General features: G+C 37.6%; 1 protein-coding gene across 1 annotated transcript; it reads left to right on the top strand.

The window, feature by feature from the left end:
- The first annotated feature begins 5,325 nt into the window (after positions 1-5,325).
- LOC121530545 (transcription-associated protein 1-like) lies at positions 5,326-20,487 on the top strand. Its single transcript, XM_041819770.1, has 5 exons — positions 5,326-5,412; positions 11,462-11,600; positions 17,018-17,390; positions 20,260-20,339; positions 20,396-20,487. The coding sequence occupies exons 1-4, from the start codon at positions 5,356-5,358 to the stop codon at positions 20,294-20,296; spliced, it is 606 nt and encodes a 201-aa protein (XP_041675704.1). The 5' UTR covers positions 5,326-5,355; the 3' UTR covers positions 20,297-20,339; positions 20,396-20,487.
- Positions 20,488-21,217: the final 730 nt, after the last annotated feature.

Here is a 21,217-nt window from a genome sequence, read left to right as displayed (position 1 = left end):
AGTTTTGCGTAATGATAGATATGTCTGAGAGGATGTCAAAGGTTTTCAAACAATCAAGGCTCCCTTATAAGGAGTTTGGGCAGGTAGCAAAATGCGCCCCGTGGATAAACAAATGATAAAATGAACATTAAGGGATCAGGAGCTCTCCGGTCAGGATGGCCGATTGTAGCAGGCGGTTACACTAGCATAAGTAACGAACAGTCACATAACCTTACATATACAAACTTAGTTGTAAGCACGATGTATTACTATCCCTTTCTTAACATACACTATGTGTGTCCTGTTCGCACAACACCAATACCTGTATAAATTAGCCTAAGATAGAGTAAGACTGTGAACATGTCATTGAGACACCTACACTGTTAACTTTATTTCGAAAAATCTTAAGAGATATGCAATAATTCTTTCCAATTTTTGCACAATATTTTTGTATTAGGGATTAAATTAAGGTACCGGTTTGTTTGGCTTAGGTATTATTCTGATTACTATTACCTACTTGTTCCTCGTTTGGACAATCCTTTCCGAATTGACCAACCATTGAGTACCGTTCCATCAAATTCCACATTCTAGCAGCTTTTCTGTTTGTATCTCTCTTCTGTCTGCTGGGTTGTCTTCTGGTCTAACATGTCTCTTCTATATCCTTAAGCTTTCGTATCAGTTCGCCTCCGAATAAATTTGTCTTTATTATTCCTGTTTTGTAATGCATGCCCAATGGGATTGTTGAATCACTTCACTTTTTATTTACTCACTTTGAGAGAAGATGTGGAGCACATAGTTCCAATTTTCCAATTCTTCAGATTAACCTTGATTTTGCTAGTTATAAGCTCAGACGCATCAGAGAATCCTTGAATTTGGACTGGGATTTTATCGTGGGACCTTAGCCACCTTGGGAATCTAATACTTTCAAGTGATGTTAGATTTTCTTTAAAAACATTCCATTCCTTAGCATCTGGATCGGACAAGTTTTGATCCCAATTTTGATCTGTCAACCAGAGATTTTGTGTTAACAATTTACCGATTATTGTTACTGGAGACAACCAGCCTAGGGAATCATAAATCTTTGTAAGGTTCATAATTAAAGTTATATGTAAACTTATCTTTATTCGGTTCCTATTGAAGCCCTAACATTTTAATCAATTCAATTTCCCAAATCTCTAAAATTTTGTTATTTTCCAATGTTTCTTTATTTCTGAGACTTTTGAAATCCATTTTTTTTAGGTTAATCCCAATCATTTCTACCTCCAAAGATAAATTTTTAACGTGTTTCTTGGCGTTTTATATGGAACTACCGAACCCGGCGAACTCCGTTCCGCCACCAGATGGCTTTATTTCTTTTGGTGATTAAAAGATATGGCACAATGAATTCATTTCCGATCTTAATCTCTTGATTTTGAACATTAACTTTGATAGTTCGACCATTTTCTTCTTTTGAGCGCCGACGATAAACTGGATATCTATTATTCCCTGTGATTGTTTCAGCAACTAACGGTTGCGGATATTGTTTTGTGCACTTTCCATCAGCCATGCAAGGCGATAATGTGATGCAATTTATTGTATTGGAGTGACTGATTGGTTATGTGTGTTGTAACTTTTCCAGTTTGACTTTTCCATTTGCGCAGCACAATCCAGCCGTTTCTCTTTTATACTTTAACGCATTGCAATATCGGCCTGTAACGACCCGTGATATCAAGTAATAAACCCGCACTTTATTGTACTTAAATTCGGTTTATTTCATTTCTTTATTAACACACGTCTGTCTTGCTCGCTCACTTATTTAAAACTAAACTCTCGTCTCTCTTGACACTCATCACTCGTGTCGCTCCCCTTGGCGATCTCGCTGCTCTGTGCAGATTCCCACATCCCTCCTTTATTAACAAGTTTCAGCTTCAAAGGTTGATGTAAACTTTCCGCCAACCTCTCCGTTCGATGTTCCTGGTCTTCCCCATCTTCCTGGTAGTCCAGTACCGATGTCCTATTATCTCGAGCGTTACCTAAAAGAGAAATTACAGATGCCGTTGCCTCGCTTGTCGTTATTGGAATCTTCTTGACATACGTTCCTAATAAGTGTCTTTCCCTCTGCCGTAATTTTAATAATATTATTGTTTTTTTCTACTACTTCATATTCGGTGTAGCCAAAGGTTGGAGTTAATTTGTTTGTGAAAATTACATTCTTCAAAAGCACCTTATCCCCTACCTTTATTTCGATTTCTTTAGCCCCTCTCTTTTTGTCTGCCTGTTCTTTCCCTTTTTGTTTTAGTATACAATCTCTATTCCTTTCAGCCGAGTCTGTAAATTGTTCATCAATGTCATCTATACATGGAACTTTGTCTCGAACGACCCTATTAACACACGTCTGTCTTGCTCGCTCACTTATTTAAAACTAAACTCTCGTCTCTCTTGACACTCATCACTCGTGTCCGCTGCTAGCATCGTCGCTCTTCTTGGCGATCTCGCTGCTCTGTGCAGATTCCCACACGGCCTATAGCCGATATTGGTGCAATATCTAAATGTTCAATTCTAAATGTTTTTGGTTTTTCGGGTTTTGTTGGCGTAGCTAGATGGAAAAATTCGCAAGAATATATATACTTTATAGGGTCGGAAAAGCTTCCTTCTATCTGTTACATACTTTTCAACGAATCCAGTATACCCGTTTACTCAACCAGTTCCGGGTATAAAAGATCAATATAGCTAGCTTTAATTGTTCCCGAGATTTCAGCGATTTTGGTTTTTCGTGTTTTGTAGGCGTTAAAGTGGGCGTGGCAGGATGCTGAAATAAACTTCCTTATTTTTGCATCTGCTATAGTTCCTGAGATCTTATGCATCTTATAGTGGTACTATTATCCGGCCACACCCAACCGTACGCCCACCAAGCTCAAAAGACGGTTTTCGCATTTTCTAGAAAACCTGATATCTGTGTAATTATAAGTGATAGAAAGTTCGGATTAAGCATGTAGGTTTTAATGATGCCCCTTATTAGAATTCCGATCAGCCCACGCCCACTCTAACGCCGACAAAACCCGAAAAACTAAAAAATGGGAAAATCTCGGGAAATATAAAAACTAGAATGTTATACTTAAGAATACGTATTTAAAAGCTGCCACTGCGGCTCTGTCCACGCCCACCCTAACGCCCACAAACGGCGGAAAACTGTGGCGTCCATAATATTTTACTGCATGTTTTTGTTTGACCTTGTATAACATATTTTTGTCAATACATTTCGATTTACTAAAAATGTTTGAAATCGAAACATTATTTCGCTATTTATGACGAAATTTATGTTATAAGGCCTTACATGGGCAGTGATGTCACTATCAGTAAGTCAACATGCTTTCTCCGTCAACAGGTGGTGCTTGCGGAATTTCCATTAGCAAAATAAATATTTAAAAATTGTGAGAAACAGTAACGGGTATCTTATAGTCGCGTCACTCTACTATAGCGTTTCCTCTTGTTTAAATATATTCAATGAATCCGTGCGTTTCCTCTTCTATATCGCAGTGATCAACAAATTGACCGCTTCCAATGCTTTTTTGTGAGACAATTGTGCATTCGTCCCATATAGTAATATGACATGTTTTGAGAACTTCGTCCATTCCAGAGTTTTTAATGATGTTGCATATTGCAGCCTCAGTGTCTTGTAAAATCAATGGTAGCTTCAATACTATATGCGCTGTACGTGCCGCAATTTCAGATTATGCAATGGCCAGTGCAATATTATTTTGTGACCGTATGGTTGCCAAAATCCGCGATAGAACACACGTCCTGAGTTCGACAGAATCAAATTTTGCAATTCACAATCGAGCAGGTCGTTTGATGGGCGGTTTGGAGCAAGCATTGCCGTATACACTCGTATAGTAAAAGAGTATATTGTCTTCAATGAAAAGTATGTAACAAGTAGATCAGAATCAATAGACAAGTCGATTAAGCCATGTCTAACTGTCCTAATGCCCAAAAATTCGCGGAATACCAAAACCGCAAAGACCGAAAGAAAGAACTAAAAAGTTGGGATTAAACAGAGGAATTCTTGATATGTATCCGAGAACGGCAAGGGTAAGTTATGTAGTTAAAGAGCCGGCTGGCTGAACTTCCGTGGCAGGGGTGGAGCCGCCTGGCTGAGTGTCCGTGGCGGGGGCCGGTTGGCCGTGGCTTCAAATTGTATAAATACCGTTGAAAGGGTAAGTGCCCTGAGACTCAGACTGGGTATCAAATCAATAAATCTTTAACGGCTGTTGCCGGAGTTACATATATTGAGCTTTGGCTCTTTATTCAATTGTAACATAACGTCAACTAAAACTAAGTGGCATCTTCGCTGACCAAGCAAAAAATCGCTACAATAAGTATACCCGAATCATTTGTGCGTTTTCGGCACTTAGAGTGTGATCAGCACCCTAAAAATAAGGGTGGGTGCCTTGCACTGATCATTTCGAATCTGCTCATACGCACAAACTACTCTGTTGCACAGCCACCCAAAACACTTACAGCACTTACAGCTCATGTTTCGGAATGAGTGGTTCGGCTGTCTTCAACTGACTTGAGTGTTTCGGGTGTCTTCAATTGTTTCGCATGAGCAGGTCGTTGAGGATGGACCTAATAATTTTACATGAAAGGGCGAAAGGAAGTCTCAATAATATTACATGAATATAGCCCCTTAAGAAAGTTTAAATATTTTAGGCTTTTCCGTGTCGTCATCAAGCCATCTACCTGCAAACGTATTACAGATCATGAGTCAATCGTACATAGCAGGTATAAATAACATTTTTAAATCAGAACAATATTTCGCTATATTTTAAGAATTGTGGCCCATAAGGCCTTTCATGGGTAGTGACGTCACCATGAGTTATTAAAAATGATTTTTCTGACAAAAGGTGCTATTAGCAGTTATACTATATATATTATATATTTTATAATCCCAGCACTGGGACTGACCAAAATAAAATATAGAATCTGTCGAAAAACGCTCTCAAACAATGTATTTTTTCTTTTACCTTATATATTTTTACGTTCTCAATATTTACTATCTAAACATATATAAAATATAAATTGTTGTTAGTATTTCATTAAAAATTGACGTCACCTTAAGTTAATTTAGTTAAATTACCGATATTATTATTTTAAATTGTGTGTGTATGACAGTAATCGATATCATGTTATGATTCCCGGCACTCGACTATAGCGTTTCATCTTATTTTAACTTTCATTTTTATAAGGATCATAATTATATGTTTGTACATAAGAGTAAAGAGAGTTAAAATTAAATAAATCGTTTAACATAAGTCCTTAAAACTTTCCAACTTTATGTTAATCTTAAAAAATTTTATTTTCAGAAACTCGCCACAAAAAGAAGTTTTTGTAGATTTTATGGGTGCACAAATTAAAACATTGTCATTCTTGGCTTATATTGTTCGCATATTTCAGGTAATTCCATTTTATTCGTATATTAAATTTATTAAATCTATATTTATAAAAACACTTTGTTCACGCTTGCGTCTTTATTCGCTCCGTTATTCGAAGAGTAAAACGATATATTAGATTCGTTGTAAACTATGAAACAGGTAGAAGAAAGCGTTTCTATAAAGTATATATATTCTTGATCAATATCAATAGCCGAGTCGATTAAGCCATGTACGAACGCAGAGATTTCAAAAGCTATAAGTGATAGAAAGTTCAGATTATGTTATATTGTTATTAATATTATAGCTTATTATTTCAGGTAATTTTATTTTATTCGTATTTTGAATTTGTCATAAACATTTATAAAGACACTTTCTTTACGCTTGCTTCTTTATTGTAACCGTTATTCGTCGACTAAAACAATATATTATATTCAATGAAAAATATGTAACAGGTAGAAGGAAACTTTTCCGACCCTTTAAAGTATATATATTCTTGATCAATATCAATAGCCGAGTCGATTAAGCCACGTACGTCTGCCCGTGTGAACGCTTAGATCTCATGAACTATAAGTGATAGAAAGTTCGGAAAACTGTGGCGTCCATAATATTATAATGAATGTCTTCGTTTGACCTTGTATAACACTTGTATATCAATTTGCTAACATTTTTTCAAATCGGAACATTCTTTCGCTATGTAAGAAGAAATTTATGTTATACTCAATATGCTTTTTCTGACACAAGGAGGAGCTCTGTAAATTTCCAGTAGCAAAATGAATATTGAAATTGTATGCTAAAATATTACCCTCTATTGTAAAGCATTATGAGCCATAATAAAATCGGTAAATCATAAGCATACCATATGTATAACCAAAAGCAGAAAAGGAAATATCATTGACCTTGGAGATGCGGTGCAATAACAACACCGTTGCCTGCCTCTCATTCTGAAGCGGATTAAATTGTAGGCTAATTACCCCTGATTGAATCTTTTCACATTTCTCGATTAGGGTACTTAACTGTTTAGTTACAATAAGGAAATTTATCCACTCTATATAAGCATAATAACTTTCTTTCAATACTTTCAATTTGAATTTACTTCCTCCGTTTTTCGTTTATGGATTTTTAATGTTGACTCTACTACTGATGTTCCCTTTTAACTAACTCTTCAGTATTGCGTTGATTGTCTAACGGAAAATCGGAAATCTGTCGTTGAGTGTTATTAAGAACTGTGTTACATTGATCTTCAAATCCTTCACATATTGAATCACATATCGCTGTCATGTTGCTATTTAGAAGCTTTCCCCTTTAAATTATGTCAAAATAGGGATCCATGGTATTGTACACTATTAGATCCGAATATGACGCTGATTTTGACATCTCCCATCGGATCTTAATAAATGGAGGTAGTGTTGTCCAAATTTTTAATTGTTCACATCTGTTGATCTCCTGTAGGTAAACTTGCATTAGGCACTTGGCACACTACCGTCAAAAAAATAATAACCATTACTCCAAACCGTGTATTTTAGGGCTAGATCGAGTACCTCTTTCCGGTCTCGGGGGAATAATATTTTCGTTTTCTTCAGCTTCAATTCAAGTGAGAAGGAAAATTTTAGTAATTGGTCTTAAAACCCACTTGAAGCTTTGCTCTCACAACTCTGACTCGGTCCTTTTTTTATGTACTTTTTCTATTTATACCAAGGGCTATCTATCGGGGTGACAATTCTCATTATATTAGATTCGTTCAGGTAGAAGGAAGCGTTTCCGACCATATAAAGTTAAGCTGTGTCCGTCTATTAGTCCGTCCGTCTGTCCGTATGAACGTTGAGATCTCAGGAACTATAAGAGATACAGAGTTGAGCTTAAGTAGGCAGATGCTTGAGGTCCATGCGTCATGCCCACTCTAACGCCCACAAAATCTGGAAAACTGTGGCGTCCATAATATTATTTTGTATGCCTTCGTTTGACCTTGTATGACATATTTTTGTCAATATCTATCGATTTACCAAATATTTTGAAAATATATTGCTATTTATGAAGAAATGTAGGCTATAACACATGGACAGTGACGTCACTAGCAGTTACTCAAAATACTTTCTCTGACAATAGGTGGCGCCTTGTGAATTTCCAAAGTAGAGTAGAGTAAATCAGTCACCAAGCAGTCACTACGGCTTAATCTGCTGAACCAACTGAATGTTATATGGCCTTAGACGGAGGTCTTTGGTTAAAATTCGTTGCAGGGAAGTTCGCGAAATGTCCAACTCTTGAGCACGGTGCCGAGTAGACGTCGACGGATTGTCATTGACACATTCGCCAACCCCAGCGATATATTCGACGGACCGAACTGGGCGAGTACGTAAACGTGTTGGTTTATTCATCAACTATTCAGTCTGACGCACACGCTTCACAAAACTATCTAATTTTGACCGCAATTTTCTTACAGTTTCGGTTGAAGACTCTCCACTTTGAAAGAAAGCGTAAAATTAACCATTTCGTAAACCGCAAAAGTTCTACTAAATATCTAACTATCTATCGATAGTTCAAAAAGCAAACGCTACATGGGCGACTCTGTAGATTCGTTGAAAAGTACGTAACAGGTGGAAGGAAGCGTTTCCTACCCTATAAAGTATATATTTTTTATCAATATCAATAGCCGAGTCTAGTAAGCCATGTACGTCTGTTCGTCCGTCTGTCCGTATGGACGCTGACATTCCCCTTAAACAAGTGCCTAACTACATCAACCTTTGCTGACGACACCGCCATCTTGAGCCGACTCACACAACAGAGTAGGCCGTACTATAGATAGGCCCTTAACATACATACAACCATACAATACAATCGACTTCGCTATTCATCCTGATCAAGAAGATATTTCCTTTATGGGGTCGGAATCGTTTCCTTCTATCTGTTACATACTTTTTAACAAATCTAGTATACAATTTTACTTTCCGAGTAACGGGTATAAAAACACAAAAACCAAATGAAGTCCAGCATAAATATGATAAAAAATAATCATTTTTATATGTCTGAGTTAAGTTATCGATATCGAAAAAAATGTAACTCAAGGTAAATCAAGAAGAAACACTATAGTCTAGTGCCGCGCTGTAAGATACCCGTTACTGTTTTATTAAATGTTAAAATATTAATTTTGGTAGTGGACATTCACAAGGCGCAACCTATTGTCAAAGAAAGCATGTTAATTAACTGATAGTGAAGTCTCTGTCCATGAGTTATAACATACATTTCTGCATAAATAGCGAAAAACTGTTCCGATTTGAAAAATCTTTGGTAAATCGGTAGATATTGACAGAAATAAGTAATACAAGGTCCAAAAAAATTACACTACATTATAGACGCCACAGTTTTCGGGTTTTGTGGACGTTAGAGCGGGCGTGGCTTAATCGGAAAAATTTAATTCGCAACCGAACTTTCTATCTTTTATAGTTACCGAGATATCTGCTTTTCTAGAAAATCCGAAATCCGTCTTTTGAGCCTTTTGGGCGTATGGGTGGGTGTGGCAGGATAGTAGAACCATTAAATGATGCGCTGCGTCTAATTATTATACTTTCTGAATTTCAACTTTCTAGCTCCAATAGTTCCTGAGATTTCAGCAATTTTAGTTTTTTCTGTTTCTGGGCGGTATAGTGGGCGCGGCAGGATGTTGTAATAAACTTGCGCTGGCCCTGGACCTCAAGAATCTTCATGTTTAATCTCAACTTTGTATCTGTTATAGTTCCTGAGATCTCAGCGTTCATACGGACGGACGGACATGGCTCAATCGACTGCGCTATTGATCCTGATTATGAATATATATACTTTATAGGGTCGCAAACGCTTCCTTCTATCTGTTACATACTTTTCAACGAATCTAGTATACCCTTTTACTCTACGGGTAACGGGTATAAAAAAGATAATTTGGCGGTGGAAGAGTAGGCGAGGGGCAAAAGCGAGCAAAATAATGTCCGATTTGAAAAATCTTTGGTAAATAGATAGCTATTGACAAAAAAAATGTTATACAAGTGCAAACGAACACATTCATTATAATATTATGGACGCTACAGTTTTCCGCGGTTTGTGGGAGTTGCAATGGCACGTTACGTGGCGGGAGCTGCAATGGCATCTCTAATATTCATTTTCCTAAACCTAACTTTTTAGCTCTTATAGTTTTCGAGATTTTTCCTTTTTTGGTTTTTCGGGCGTGGCCAGATGGTTTAAAAATAATACATACCTATATGTCGGATCTTAAATTATTGTAGTCAGTATAAAGAATAAAACCAAGTGACAATTCTCGTCTCTGCATTCTAACGGTTGTTTGTTAGTACGCTTTGTTCCATCTATTCGCCAGATGGTCAGGATGTTCGAATATGAGAGAAAGAGATGTTGCGTGTGGATAAAGGTTTAAGAGAGAGATACGAACTACGATTGTTGTGTGTGTATGCTAGAGCCACTGCGAAAGACAGAGATACAAGTATGTTCGTTACAGCATTTTCTGGAGATCATTTTGGTATGCTAGAATGCTGGCGAAGAGTCTAAAGTGGCAGTGGCGTGATCAAGAGTATTCGCCATATACTTAAACATGGAAAACCTTAACCATAATCTAACATCAGAAGTGGGATCAGTACCAACTTCTGCATTTTCTGAAGATCAATGGCGTACTATTATGGAACTACAAAATCGGAATTTCGTCGAAATGTGTAAAGCTATGCAAGCGTCTGTGCGTTCACAAAATCAAGTGGTTTTGCCAAAATTTAACCCAGATGTAACTGGAGGTGATGCGACTCAGTGGTGTGCAACAGCGCAAGTATTATTATGGACGAACAGCAGATTGATGTCAGCGCACTTACCATGATGTTGAGTAGTTGCATGCAGGGCAGTGCTTCAGCAAGGTTTGCACAGATCTGCTATCCCGGCATTAAATGGGAGCAGTTTGAAGAACTATTTATACAGCGGGGCAAGCCTGGCAAATCGAGAGAATTCAGTTGGACAACTTCGACATCATTCTACACAGTATTGATGGATTTACATATATGTTGTCATTTAGCCATGTATTCCATTAAGAATAGTGATGTTGATGACATCAATGTTTTTGGCCGCAAATATAGCACGCCTACTGAGGCACTGATGATTTTTGTAATTCTGTGCAATGTTGGGAAAAACTTAGCTCCAATTCATATAAGTTTTCTGTGATCTTACAGAAGTTTGTTGGCAAGGTGATAGATTGCGCAGATTCATCAATTTGCATTCGGCCATTTCCAATATATATTTAATGTTTTGCAATAATTTAGCCAATGCATCATTTTGTAGTTGTACAAAGTCAATTTTTGTAAGTGGCGCCATAAAATGGCTGATTTTAAACATGCATTGATCAGCACGTGTTTAACTTGGTATAACCGGGAGTGTTTGTCAAAAATGAGAGCTCCACACAAAATCCGTGCGTTTCCTCTTGTATCTCGCAGTGATCAGCAGATCAACCGCTTCCAATGCTTTCTTGTGAAAAAATTGTGCATTCCTCCCATATAATAATTTGACACGTTTTGAGAACTTTGCCCATTCCAGCCTCAGTGTTTTGTAAATTCAATGCTTCAATGCTGGATGCGATGTTCATCCACCATCCAAAAAAGTTGCCGCAATTCCAGATAATGCCATGGCCAATACAATATCAATTTGTGATTATACGGTTGCCAAAATGAGCGAGAGAAGGAAAGTCTGGCCAGTACAACCGCTTAGTTCTGTGATTAAACGCATAATACTCTCATATGCAGAACGTTGTTCTGGAACCAACTTCAGAAGATTTCTTTGAGCATATATCCTGAGTTCAACAGAATCAAAAATTGTTTGTCGGTGCAATTCACGATCGAGAAGGTCATTTGCCTTTCTTTGTTGGCGCTCATCTATGCCAATATATGACATACATTTCATAGTTTACATAAATTCTAACGTAAATCACATAAAAAAACTTTAAAAAAATAAACAAAATTTCAAATTTAACTGTTTCAAAAAGGGCTGCAAGTTTAATTTCTAAAGACTAAATACTCGTATGTTAAGAAACTGACGATTTTATATCTATTTTATTTCAGGAAGTAGTTATCGCCAGCTCTTTATCTGTCACTAGCGGTATGCTGAACCTGATGAGAAATTGTCCGAAGGAAGCAGCTCATCTTAGGAAAGAGCTATTAATTGCAGCCCGGCATATATTTGCAACAGACTTACGACAAAGTAAGTTTTATAATTTAATAAACAAAATTTTATTTATTTTTTGATAAAAAAATTAAAAATTATAAATATTAATGCTAATTAGGATTCCAAGATCACATATTTATTAATAGTAACCTAGAGTAAAAGGGTATACTAGATTCGATGAAAAGTATGTAACAGATAGAAGGGAGCGTTTCCGACCCTATGAAGTATATATATTCTTCATCAGGATCAATAGCGAAATCGATTGAGCCATGTCCGTCTGTCCGTCCGTCCGTCAGTCCCTCCCTATGAACGCTGAGATCTCAGGAACTATAACAGATGTAAAGTTGAGACTAAGCATGAAGATTCTTTCGGTCCCTGGACAGCGCAAGTTTATTTCCGCATCCTGCTACGCCCACAAATCACGAAAAACTAAGATCCTTAAAATTTTAGAAACTATTAGAGCTAGAAACTTGAAATTCAATATGTACAATCTTTGGATGCCAGCGCATCTTATAGTGGTACTATTACCCGGCCACTCCCACCCATACGCCCGCCAAGCTCAAAAGACGGTTTTCACATTTTCTAGAAAAGCTGATATCTCGGTAACTATAAGAGATAGAAAGTTCGGATTAAGCATGTGGGTTTTATAATGCTCCAAATGCAAATTAATTTTTTCCCATCTAGCCACGCCTACCCTAACGCCCACAAAACCCGAAAAACCAAAAATTGGAAATTCTCGGGAACTATAAGAGCTAGAAAGTTATCCTTAAGAATACGTATTTGAAAAGATGCCACTGCAACTGGCCCTGGTTTTCATTCGACCACGCCCACAAACCGCGGAAAACTGTGGCGTACATAATATTATTGTGTATGTCTTCGTTTGACCCACATGGGCAGTGACGACACTAGTTATTCAACATGCTTTCTCCGACAATATGTGGCGCTTGGAGACTAGCAAAATGAATATTTTAAAATTGTGTAAAACAGTAACGGGTATCTTTTCGTCGCGGCACTCGACTATAGCGTTTCCTCTTGTGCTTTCATTAATCATGGTAACCCAAAAACATAAACTTAATCATTAAACAAGAAGAAGAGTGGTATTGGTACCACCTAGAAATTCGCTGCCATCTGAAGATTATAAAGTCTTAATGCCAACGTATCACTTATAGTTCCTGAGATATCAAAGACTTAAGTTTTTTCAACTTTTGCGTGCGTCATAATGGGCGTGGCTTGATGAAAATACCATTTCGATCTGCGGTGTTACCCCACGAATGTGTATGCTTTGTCCTAACCTTCTAGCTCTTATAATTACCGAGATGTTATTGTTTTTGGTTTTCCGGGTTTTTAGGGCGTAAGAGTGGGCTTGACTAAATATGGGGCATCGTTAAATACGATATGTTTAATCCCAACTTTCTATTTCTATTAATTTATATTAACCGATATCTCAGCGTGTCTACAAAAAACAAAAAGCGTCTTTTCGAGCTTGGTGGGCGTAAGAAAGTCCGTGGTCAAATAATGATTTCAATTTAAGATGCGCTGGCATCTCAATATAATACACACTTAATCCCAGCTTTCTAGTTCTAAATATTTCTGAGATTTCATGGATTTTTTGATTTTCATGATTTGTGGGCTTTAGACTGGGCGTCGCAGGATGCTGAAATAAACTTTCGCTGCTTAGGGACCTCACGAATCTGCCTGATTAGTCTCAACTTCGTATTTCTTATAGTTCCTGAAATCTCAGCGTTCATAGAAATTGAGACATGGCCAAATCGATTTGCTATTTATCCTGATCAAAAATATATATTTTATAGGGTCGGAGAGACTATTTTAGTTGTTTTTTTTTAATTACGGAATTTATTTATCGCATCTTCGCTCTTTAAGAATGACAACAAGTATTCAAATCTTAGCCTAACACATAAATTTAAAATTAAATGTTTTAGGAGAACGACCCAAGCTGTTATTGCTGGGTGGGGAAATCTCTTCTCCGGAGTAGTGAGTGGCTAGTGTTCCATGTAAGAGACCGCGCAATTCTATTTGTATGAGCCTATAGATTGATCGTATATTTTGCTTTTACATTTTCGATTTCGTCTTTAACAGATCCCACATTTAAATCTCTGTGAATGTTTTCATTTCGTATGTACCACGGTGTACCAGTTATAGCTCTCAGTATCTTTGATTAAGCTCGCTGTATTACTTATACTCCAATTCTAGCGGAGAACGGGCATTTATTAACCAATGTAGGTTTTTTTTCTTTTAATTTAAGTAGTTACCTTTCGTTTTTCTCGATATTTCAGCCATGGAGGCCCCGCCCACCGCAAGTCAAAATTAAGAAGTTCTGTAGGCAGCAGATGTTTTGAGCTTTGATAGTGGGTGTGAAAGGCATGCCAAAACTGGCATGCTTTTGTGCTGTAGAGCATTCTTGATTGAAGAAATGTTTAGTACTAAGTAGCAGAGCGCCACACAGCTCGAGAGTGAAACACATTCAGTTCCATTACTAATCTGCTGCAAACAACTGCGGAATACACCTTGATAGAAACATCCAAAAATCAGTGCATTTCGATGTGATTTTCATTGTGGTCGATAAATCTTGGCATACGTAGTTCTTGTAATTCATTCAAGTCGTTATGGCATTTGTTACACCATTCACCGATTTTTGGAGGAAGTTCCGTATCCTAGCCGAGATCGAGAAGCCACCATTCTTCAAACAGTATTTTCAATTGAACCACCACTGGCAATAGGACACCCAATTGGTCGCTGGAGTTGTTCGGATTTGATTAACGGCAAAGGAGAAAGATCAAATGGATGCCAATAACCTTTGTTGTTAAATGGCATCCTTTTCCTTTAGGATAGAGTGATATAGCTCTCAGTATTATTACGGTATTACTTCTGGGTTGCTAACTCATTCGATTACCCATAGCTTGGAGCCTTATTTCCAAATTGGCTTGAGAACTGTATTGTTCAGAAGTACCTTGTACTCCAATATTAGCGAAGGAAGGGCATTTATAAACCAATGTTTTCTTACTTTTAATTTAAGTATCATCCTCAAATGTTGAGGTGGTTGCAAGACTGGTTGTCGGAAGGTCTGCTGTGAAAGGTCTGTCCAAGCACGCTACCTTGAGGTACTCCGGCTTCAATTGGATGGTATTCGGAGAGTAAATCTCTGCATCGCACAGCAAAACGTCTCTGCAAAATTAAAATTAAAAATTTAAATTTAGGTTAAATTTGAGAAATTAAGATGTCCAGCCAAACGCGATTGAAGTCGTGGTCGTTGGCAACATTCAGAAAGACTGCGCAACAATACTCTCGATTTTCAAATGAATTTTGTATCTCGGAGGTTATTCGATTCACTTGTTCAACGGTTCCGTGTTTCTCGCGAAAACCAAATTGGTTGAATGGCATTATCTGACTGTAGGTGATGCTTTATACGACTCAGGAGCAGCTTTTCAAATATCTTTGACACTCACGACAGGAGACTGATTGTCCTATATGATGAAGGCTGAGACTTGTCCTTCCCAGCTTTGTGAATCATAGTGTTGACAGAATTTATACATTGTTGCGGATAATATCTCAATTCCATCATGCTGTTGAATATCGTGGTGAGAAGATTTACTGCACAGTTCGACAATTCTATAATCATTTTAGGGGAGATTAAATCGTGTCCTGGCGCTTTATTTCTTTGTTAAGCTCTTATCACTCCTATCACTTCTCTTGATTGGAATATGGTAAGCACGGTAGCCTCTGGAAAGATTTTTGTTGGGAGCACAAAGCTATTTATTGATGGCAGTGGTTTGAAAACGTTTTCTAGATGTGCGGCGAATACATTTGCCCTCTCTTCATTGCTGCGTGCCCATTCTCCTGTTTGTGTGTGTATTGGCGACTCGCTTTCGTTTGGTTCACATATACCTGATTTAGCTTTCCACAGTTTGAGGAGAGATGCTGCAAATAGGAGAATTAAGATCGATTATTTTAATCTTCTAAGCCTTTGGGCTTGCCACTACCTCCAAAGCCTTATTTTGCTGCGTAGCAGTTCGTTGATATGCGGAGAAGGCCGCCAGTTATTATCAGGATTACAAGCCGGTATAATAGGGGTGGAGTGTTTTTCAGCTATTGACATAACAGACACTAGTTCTTTAACTGAGCTGTCAATCTGTGCTTTTTGGTACATGTTTGGGAAGTCATCAATATGGATACTTACATACTTTCTGTATTTAAGCCAATCTGTTTTACGGGAGGTTAGAGCATGTATGCATTCTGACAGCTGTGGATGGTCGTAGAGATGAAGTAAAATAGGCGAGTGATCCGATAACAGATCTGTTAAGTGTTCCATGTGGACATTGTCTCTAGCTACTCTTCTTGTGACGGCAAAATCGATCAAGTCAGGCTTTTTATTAGGATCTGTTAGCCAATATATAGGCTTGCCAGGAGAGATGAGACCAAGCTTGTTTCTTGGTGTAATTATAGCGTTGCACAGCTGATTTCCTTTGCGGTTGGTGAGTTGAGAGCACCAGTGGGTGTGTTTTGCATTGTATACAGCTGACAGGTTTAAGATACGGTTTCTGGTATCGATGTGTATTGATTTAGCTTGTATAATGATGGCAAATGATGGCAACTCATAGTGCCTGGTGCTTTTCTTGATCAGTATGCCTGTACCGCCATTAGCCTTGCCATCAGGATGGTTTGCTTTATAAAACGGATATCCATTAAGTTGAAAATAGTTCTTGTTTGTTAGGTGTGTCTCTGATATAAACATGGCGTCAATGTCATACTGATCTAGGAACTGCTAGAGCATGCATTTGTGCTGTGAGATGCCATTCGCATTCCAGAAACATATTTTTAAGAAAACCATCTAAGCAGTTTTTTGTTCGATCAATAGCTCAAAAAGAAGATTTTGGGTTTTTGGGGATTTACTCCAGTTAAATGTTGGTTTTCGCACTGATTCAGCAGTGGTTTGCTGTCCTGTCAGCTTAGATGCTCAGACATAGGTCCCGTTGCTATATCTTAACGCATGTGCATGTTTCGACTACCTAGCTTTCTACCTATAAATACTGGTTCTTTCAATAAAGTCAGATTCACACTTACAGCATTCGATAACTGTTTCTCATTCATCATCGCAATCGTCAGATGCTGTTGCCGCGTCTTTAGATCGTCATCTTTTGATATTCTCTCCGCCGTCCACTTGGTTACAAGTGACAGTTGCGACACCACCAACAGACTTCCTGTGACTTGACGCCCTTTCGTCAGTCACTTAAGGATCCACCAATTCGGCGAATCGACGGTCATTTATTAGGCGACGAATAAACATTGTGATAACCCCGACCCCCCCGTTAAGGGTCTTTTACCTGATACTTACTTTTCATCAAATACAATATACCCTTTACACCTTAGATCTTTGAATTTAATCCGTATTTAACTTTTAATATTTTTGTAATTCTATATCATTACTATTTTTTCAGAATTTATTCCCTCAATTGAAAACCTTTTTGATGAGGACTTGCTAATTGGAAAAGGCGTCACATTAGATTCCATTCGCCCTCTGGCTTATTCAACACTAGCAGACCTTGCACACCATGTTCGCCAAAACCTTAGCTTAGACGTCTTAATAAAAGCAGTTAATCTCTTTTCAAAAAATGTTCACGATGAAACACTTGCTGTGGGAATTCAAACAATGTCTTGCAAACTTTTGTTAAACCTGGTAGATTGCTTAAGACATCACAGCGAAATAGATCCCCAAAGGTCTCGGGCTATACTTTTAAAACTCTTAAAAGTTTTTGTAAAAAGATTTGAAACCATTGCCACCACTCAGCTTCCGTTAATTTTACAAAAATGGTAAGTACAATTTACGTTTACAATTATGTGATTCAATTATATATATAAACTGTACTTTAAGTCATGATTTTACTGCCCATGTGAGGCCTTTATATATAACTGTTTCTTGCAGAATAAAAGCATTTACTGTATTCTATGAAAATTTTATATCACGTAGAAGGAAACGGTTCCGACTCTATAAAGTATATATTTTCTTGATCAGGGTAAATAAGTAGTAAAACAAGTAGTAGTAGCAGGAACTATACATGCGCCTTCTTGAGATGGTTTTGCAGCATTTCAATTATTTCAACATCCTGCCACGCCCAATCTAGCGCTCACAAATCTCAAAATATTAAAATCGCTGAGATCTCGAGAACAATTATAGATACTATGTTTTTACTATCTAAAATCGTAGAGATCTTAGGATAAGAGATAGAAATTTCGGATTAAGCATGTAAAGAGTCTTTTTTGAGGTGTAGAACTTTTAAGTCGGCTTTTACTGTTCAAGATTTTATTCTCACTGTTAGATTTATTCTCACTTTGGCTTGGCAATTCATCATAAATAGTCTCATTTTTGAACAACGCTTGCAAATAGTGTAATATTGTTTCGAAAATAATAATTCTGTGCGGAATACGTATCGCACACTACGTCCATTTTATCGTCAACAAAATCGTCCATCAGAGCAGTTAATTCGATTAACCATGGAACGTTTGCGCACCACGTTTACTCTTATTGATAACTAGCATCCCCAGATACGCCGTACGGTGCATACAGAAGAAGCAATTGCTACTGTAGAGCGTAGCATTAAGGAAGACCCGAATGAGTCCATCCACCATGGAGCACAGGAATTGAATCTATGTCCATCCACTTTATGGGAGATTTTGCCGAAGGATCTTGGGTTGCGCGCTTACAAAATCCAAGTCGTGCAAGAATTGAAGCCAAACGATCACCTAGCAAGGCGTAGATTCCTAGAATGAATCCCAAAACGAGATTGCCTTTGTTCCCGATTTACATAAGCGAATTTTGTATAGCGATGAAGTACACTTCTGGTTGAATGGCTACGTTAACAAAAAATCTGCCAAATTAGGAGTGAAGATCACCCTAAAGTGTATGTCGAAACACCGTTACATCCAGAAAAACGGACTGTTTGGTGTGCTTTATGGGCTGGAGGAATCATTGGTCCGTACTTCTTTAAAAACGATGATGGCCAGAACGTTACAGTCAATGGTGATCGGTATGGAGCCATGATTACTAACTTGTTCATTCCTGAATTAAACAGCCATGATTTACAGGAGCTGTACTTCTAACAAGACGGCGCAACATGTCACAAAGCTTGTGCCACAATCGATTTATTAAAAGACACGTTTGGTGACCACTTAATTTCATGTTTTGGACCTGCGAATCGGCCTCAAAGATCTTGTGATTTAACACCGCTAGACTACTTTCTGTGGGGCTATAAAGTCATTGGTCTATTCCAATAAACCTCAAACGCTTAACCATTTGGAAGACAACATTCGCCGTGTTATTGCCGATAAACAGCAGCACATGTCAATCGAATAATCGTCTTATTGATATATTATTATTCCATCCCCAGAGACGCCTTACTGTGCGTACTGAAGAAACTATTGCTACTGTAGAGCGTAGCATTGAGGAAGACCTGAATGAGTACATCCACCATCGAGAACAGGAATTGAATCTATGTCCATCCACTTTTTGGAAGTTTTTCGAAAGGATCTTTTTTGCGTGCTTATAAAACCCAACTTGTGCAAGAATTGAAGCATAACGATCATCAAGCGTCGAATGAGTCAAAAACGAGATTGCCATTGAAGTGCACTTCTGGTTGAATGGCTACGTCAACAAACAAAACTTCCGCATTTGGAGTGAAGGTAACCCTCAAGTGTATGTCAAAACGCCGTTACATTCAGAAAAACTGACTGGTGCGCTTATGGGCTGGTGCGGCCTCGACTGTTGGAAAAAGTCAGCAAAAATTGGACGTCCAGATTGGACTACATCCTAGCCAAAAAACGCTGAAATCTCGGAAACTATAGGAGTTATTAAATTAGAATTAGGTGATCCCACCGCAACTAGCGGTAAATCTCCTCCGGCCACGTTATAATGCTTTACATGGACGGTAAAGTCACCATCAGTTAGTAACCATACTTTTTCCTGCCGCTGCATTAATTTCGACTAGCGAAATTATTATTCTAAAATATTATAAGACAGTAAGAGGTGTCTTATTGTCCCGATATGCCACTAAAGCGTTTCTATTTTGTTATACCCGTTACTCGTAAACTAATAGAGTATACTTGATTCGTTGAAAAGTATGTAACAGATAGAAGGATGCGTTTCTGACCCTATAAAGTATATATATTCCTTATCAGGATAAATATCGAAGTCGATTACTCCATGTCCGTGCGTCCGTCAGGAACTATAATAGATAAAAAGTTAAGATTAAGCATGAAGATTCTTGAGAACCCTACGCAGCGCAAGTTTATTTCAGCATTCAGTCCGTACAAGCAAGCAAAAAAATTTGGTGTGCAGCTTATCTCACGAAATGGCCCTGTAATTCGGCAACCCAGATCATGCGATTTAAAGTCCCTTGATTATTTTTTGTGAGGTTATGTAGTCTTTAGTTCGTGTAGACAAGCCAAACTAGCTTAAAGCCTTACAGCATAACATAAGTTGCGTGATTCGTGAAATACAGACAGAAATGCTCAAAAAAGTGATCCAAAATTGGGCCTTTCAAATGGACGCAAATGGCAAGCCCCGTAGATTCCAATAAAAATTTTGATTCTATGATGAAATTTTGAGTGTTTTATTCGATTACAAAAAACAAAAACTACGCTTCAAAAATCGCCTGTTATATATTTCTGTATTATTCAAGCAAAGGACAATCCAATTCTGGAGCTACGGCGAGCTCGACTAGCAACGTCCCAATGCCGCTAAGTAATATATCAGATCTAAATAATGTATGTATTATAAAAAAAATATTACAAATATTGCTAACCAAAGTTTATTCTGCCAGGACCTAATATTGAATGAGCAAGCAAGATCAACCGCTACTGGATCACAATGGGTTAATTCTATAAATGTAGCTGAATTTCGAAGCTTAGTAAAAACACTTGTGGGCGGAGTTAAAACCATAACGTGGGGCTTCTTTAATTCAAAGGTATGTTTTTAAAAATCATTCTGGTATATTTTTATTTATTTTTTATTTTTTTTCGAAAAGTTTCAGATATCTGATACAATGCCTACTAATCATGAAAAGATTTTTGGACCTGAAATATTATGCGTTTACATTGAATTAGTTCAATATGCGATGGAGGCTTTAGATATTTATACTATTAACGTTAATCCAATTCAACAGAGAACATCTGGATTAATTTCTAGGAGTAAAGAAGAGAAGGAAGTATTGGAACATTTTAGTGGAATAGTAAGTGAATGAAAACATATTTGTAGAGCTGAATACATTACCTTTTTATGTCTTAATGAAAACCGCAATCCAGTTATAACATCGTCAATATTATTTTTGCATTTGTTTTTGCGGTCTTTTATATAATATACATTTTTATATCATAGAGAAAAAGAGTGTGTAGTATTCGTTGAAAAGTATGTAACAGGTACAAAAAAACCGTTTTCGACTCTTTAAAGTATATATATTCTTGATCAAGATTAACAACCAAGTCGATTAAGACATGTCCGTCATTCCGTATGAACGCTGGAACTATAAGAGATACAACGTTGGGATTACCACCGCAGCTCGAGGGATTTTTAATCCGGCTACTTCTACGCTCATAATACCCACAATGCGCGGAAAACTGTGGCGTCCATAATATTAAAATGTATG

This window comes from Drosophila eugracilis, unplaced genomic scaffold (genome assembly GCF_018153835.1).
Source record: "Drosophila eugracilis isolate 14026-0451.02 unplaced genomic scaffold, ASM1815383v1 contig_939, whole genome shotgun sequence".
Classification (NCBI taxonomy): domain Eukaryota; kingdom Metazoa; phylum Arthropoda; class Insecta; order Diptera; family Drosophilidae; genus Drosophila; species Drosophila eugracilis.
The sequence above is the reverse complement of the archived record's forward strand: the minus strand, read 5'-3'. Positions and strand labels throughout refer to the sequence as shown.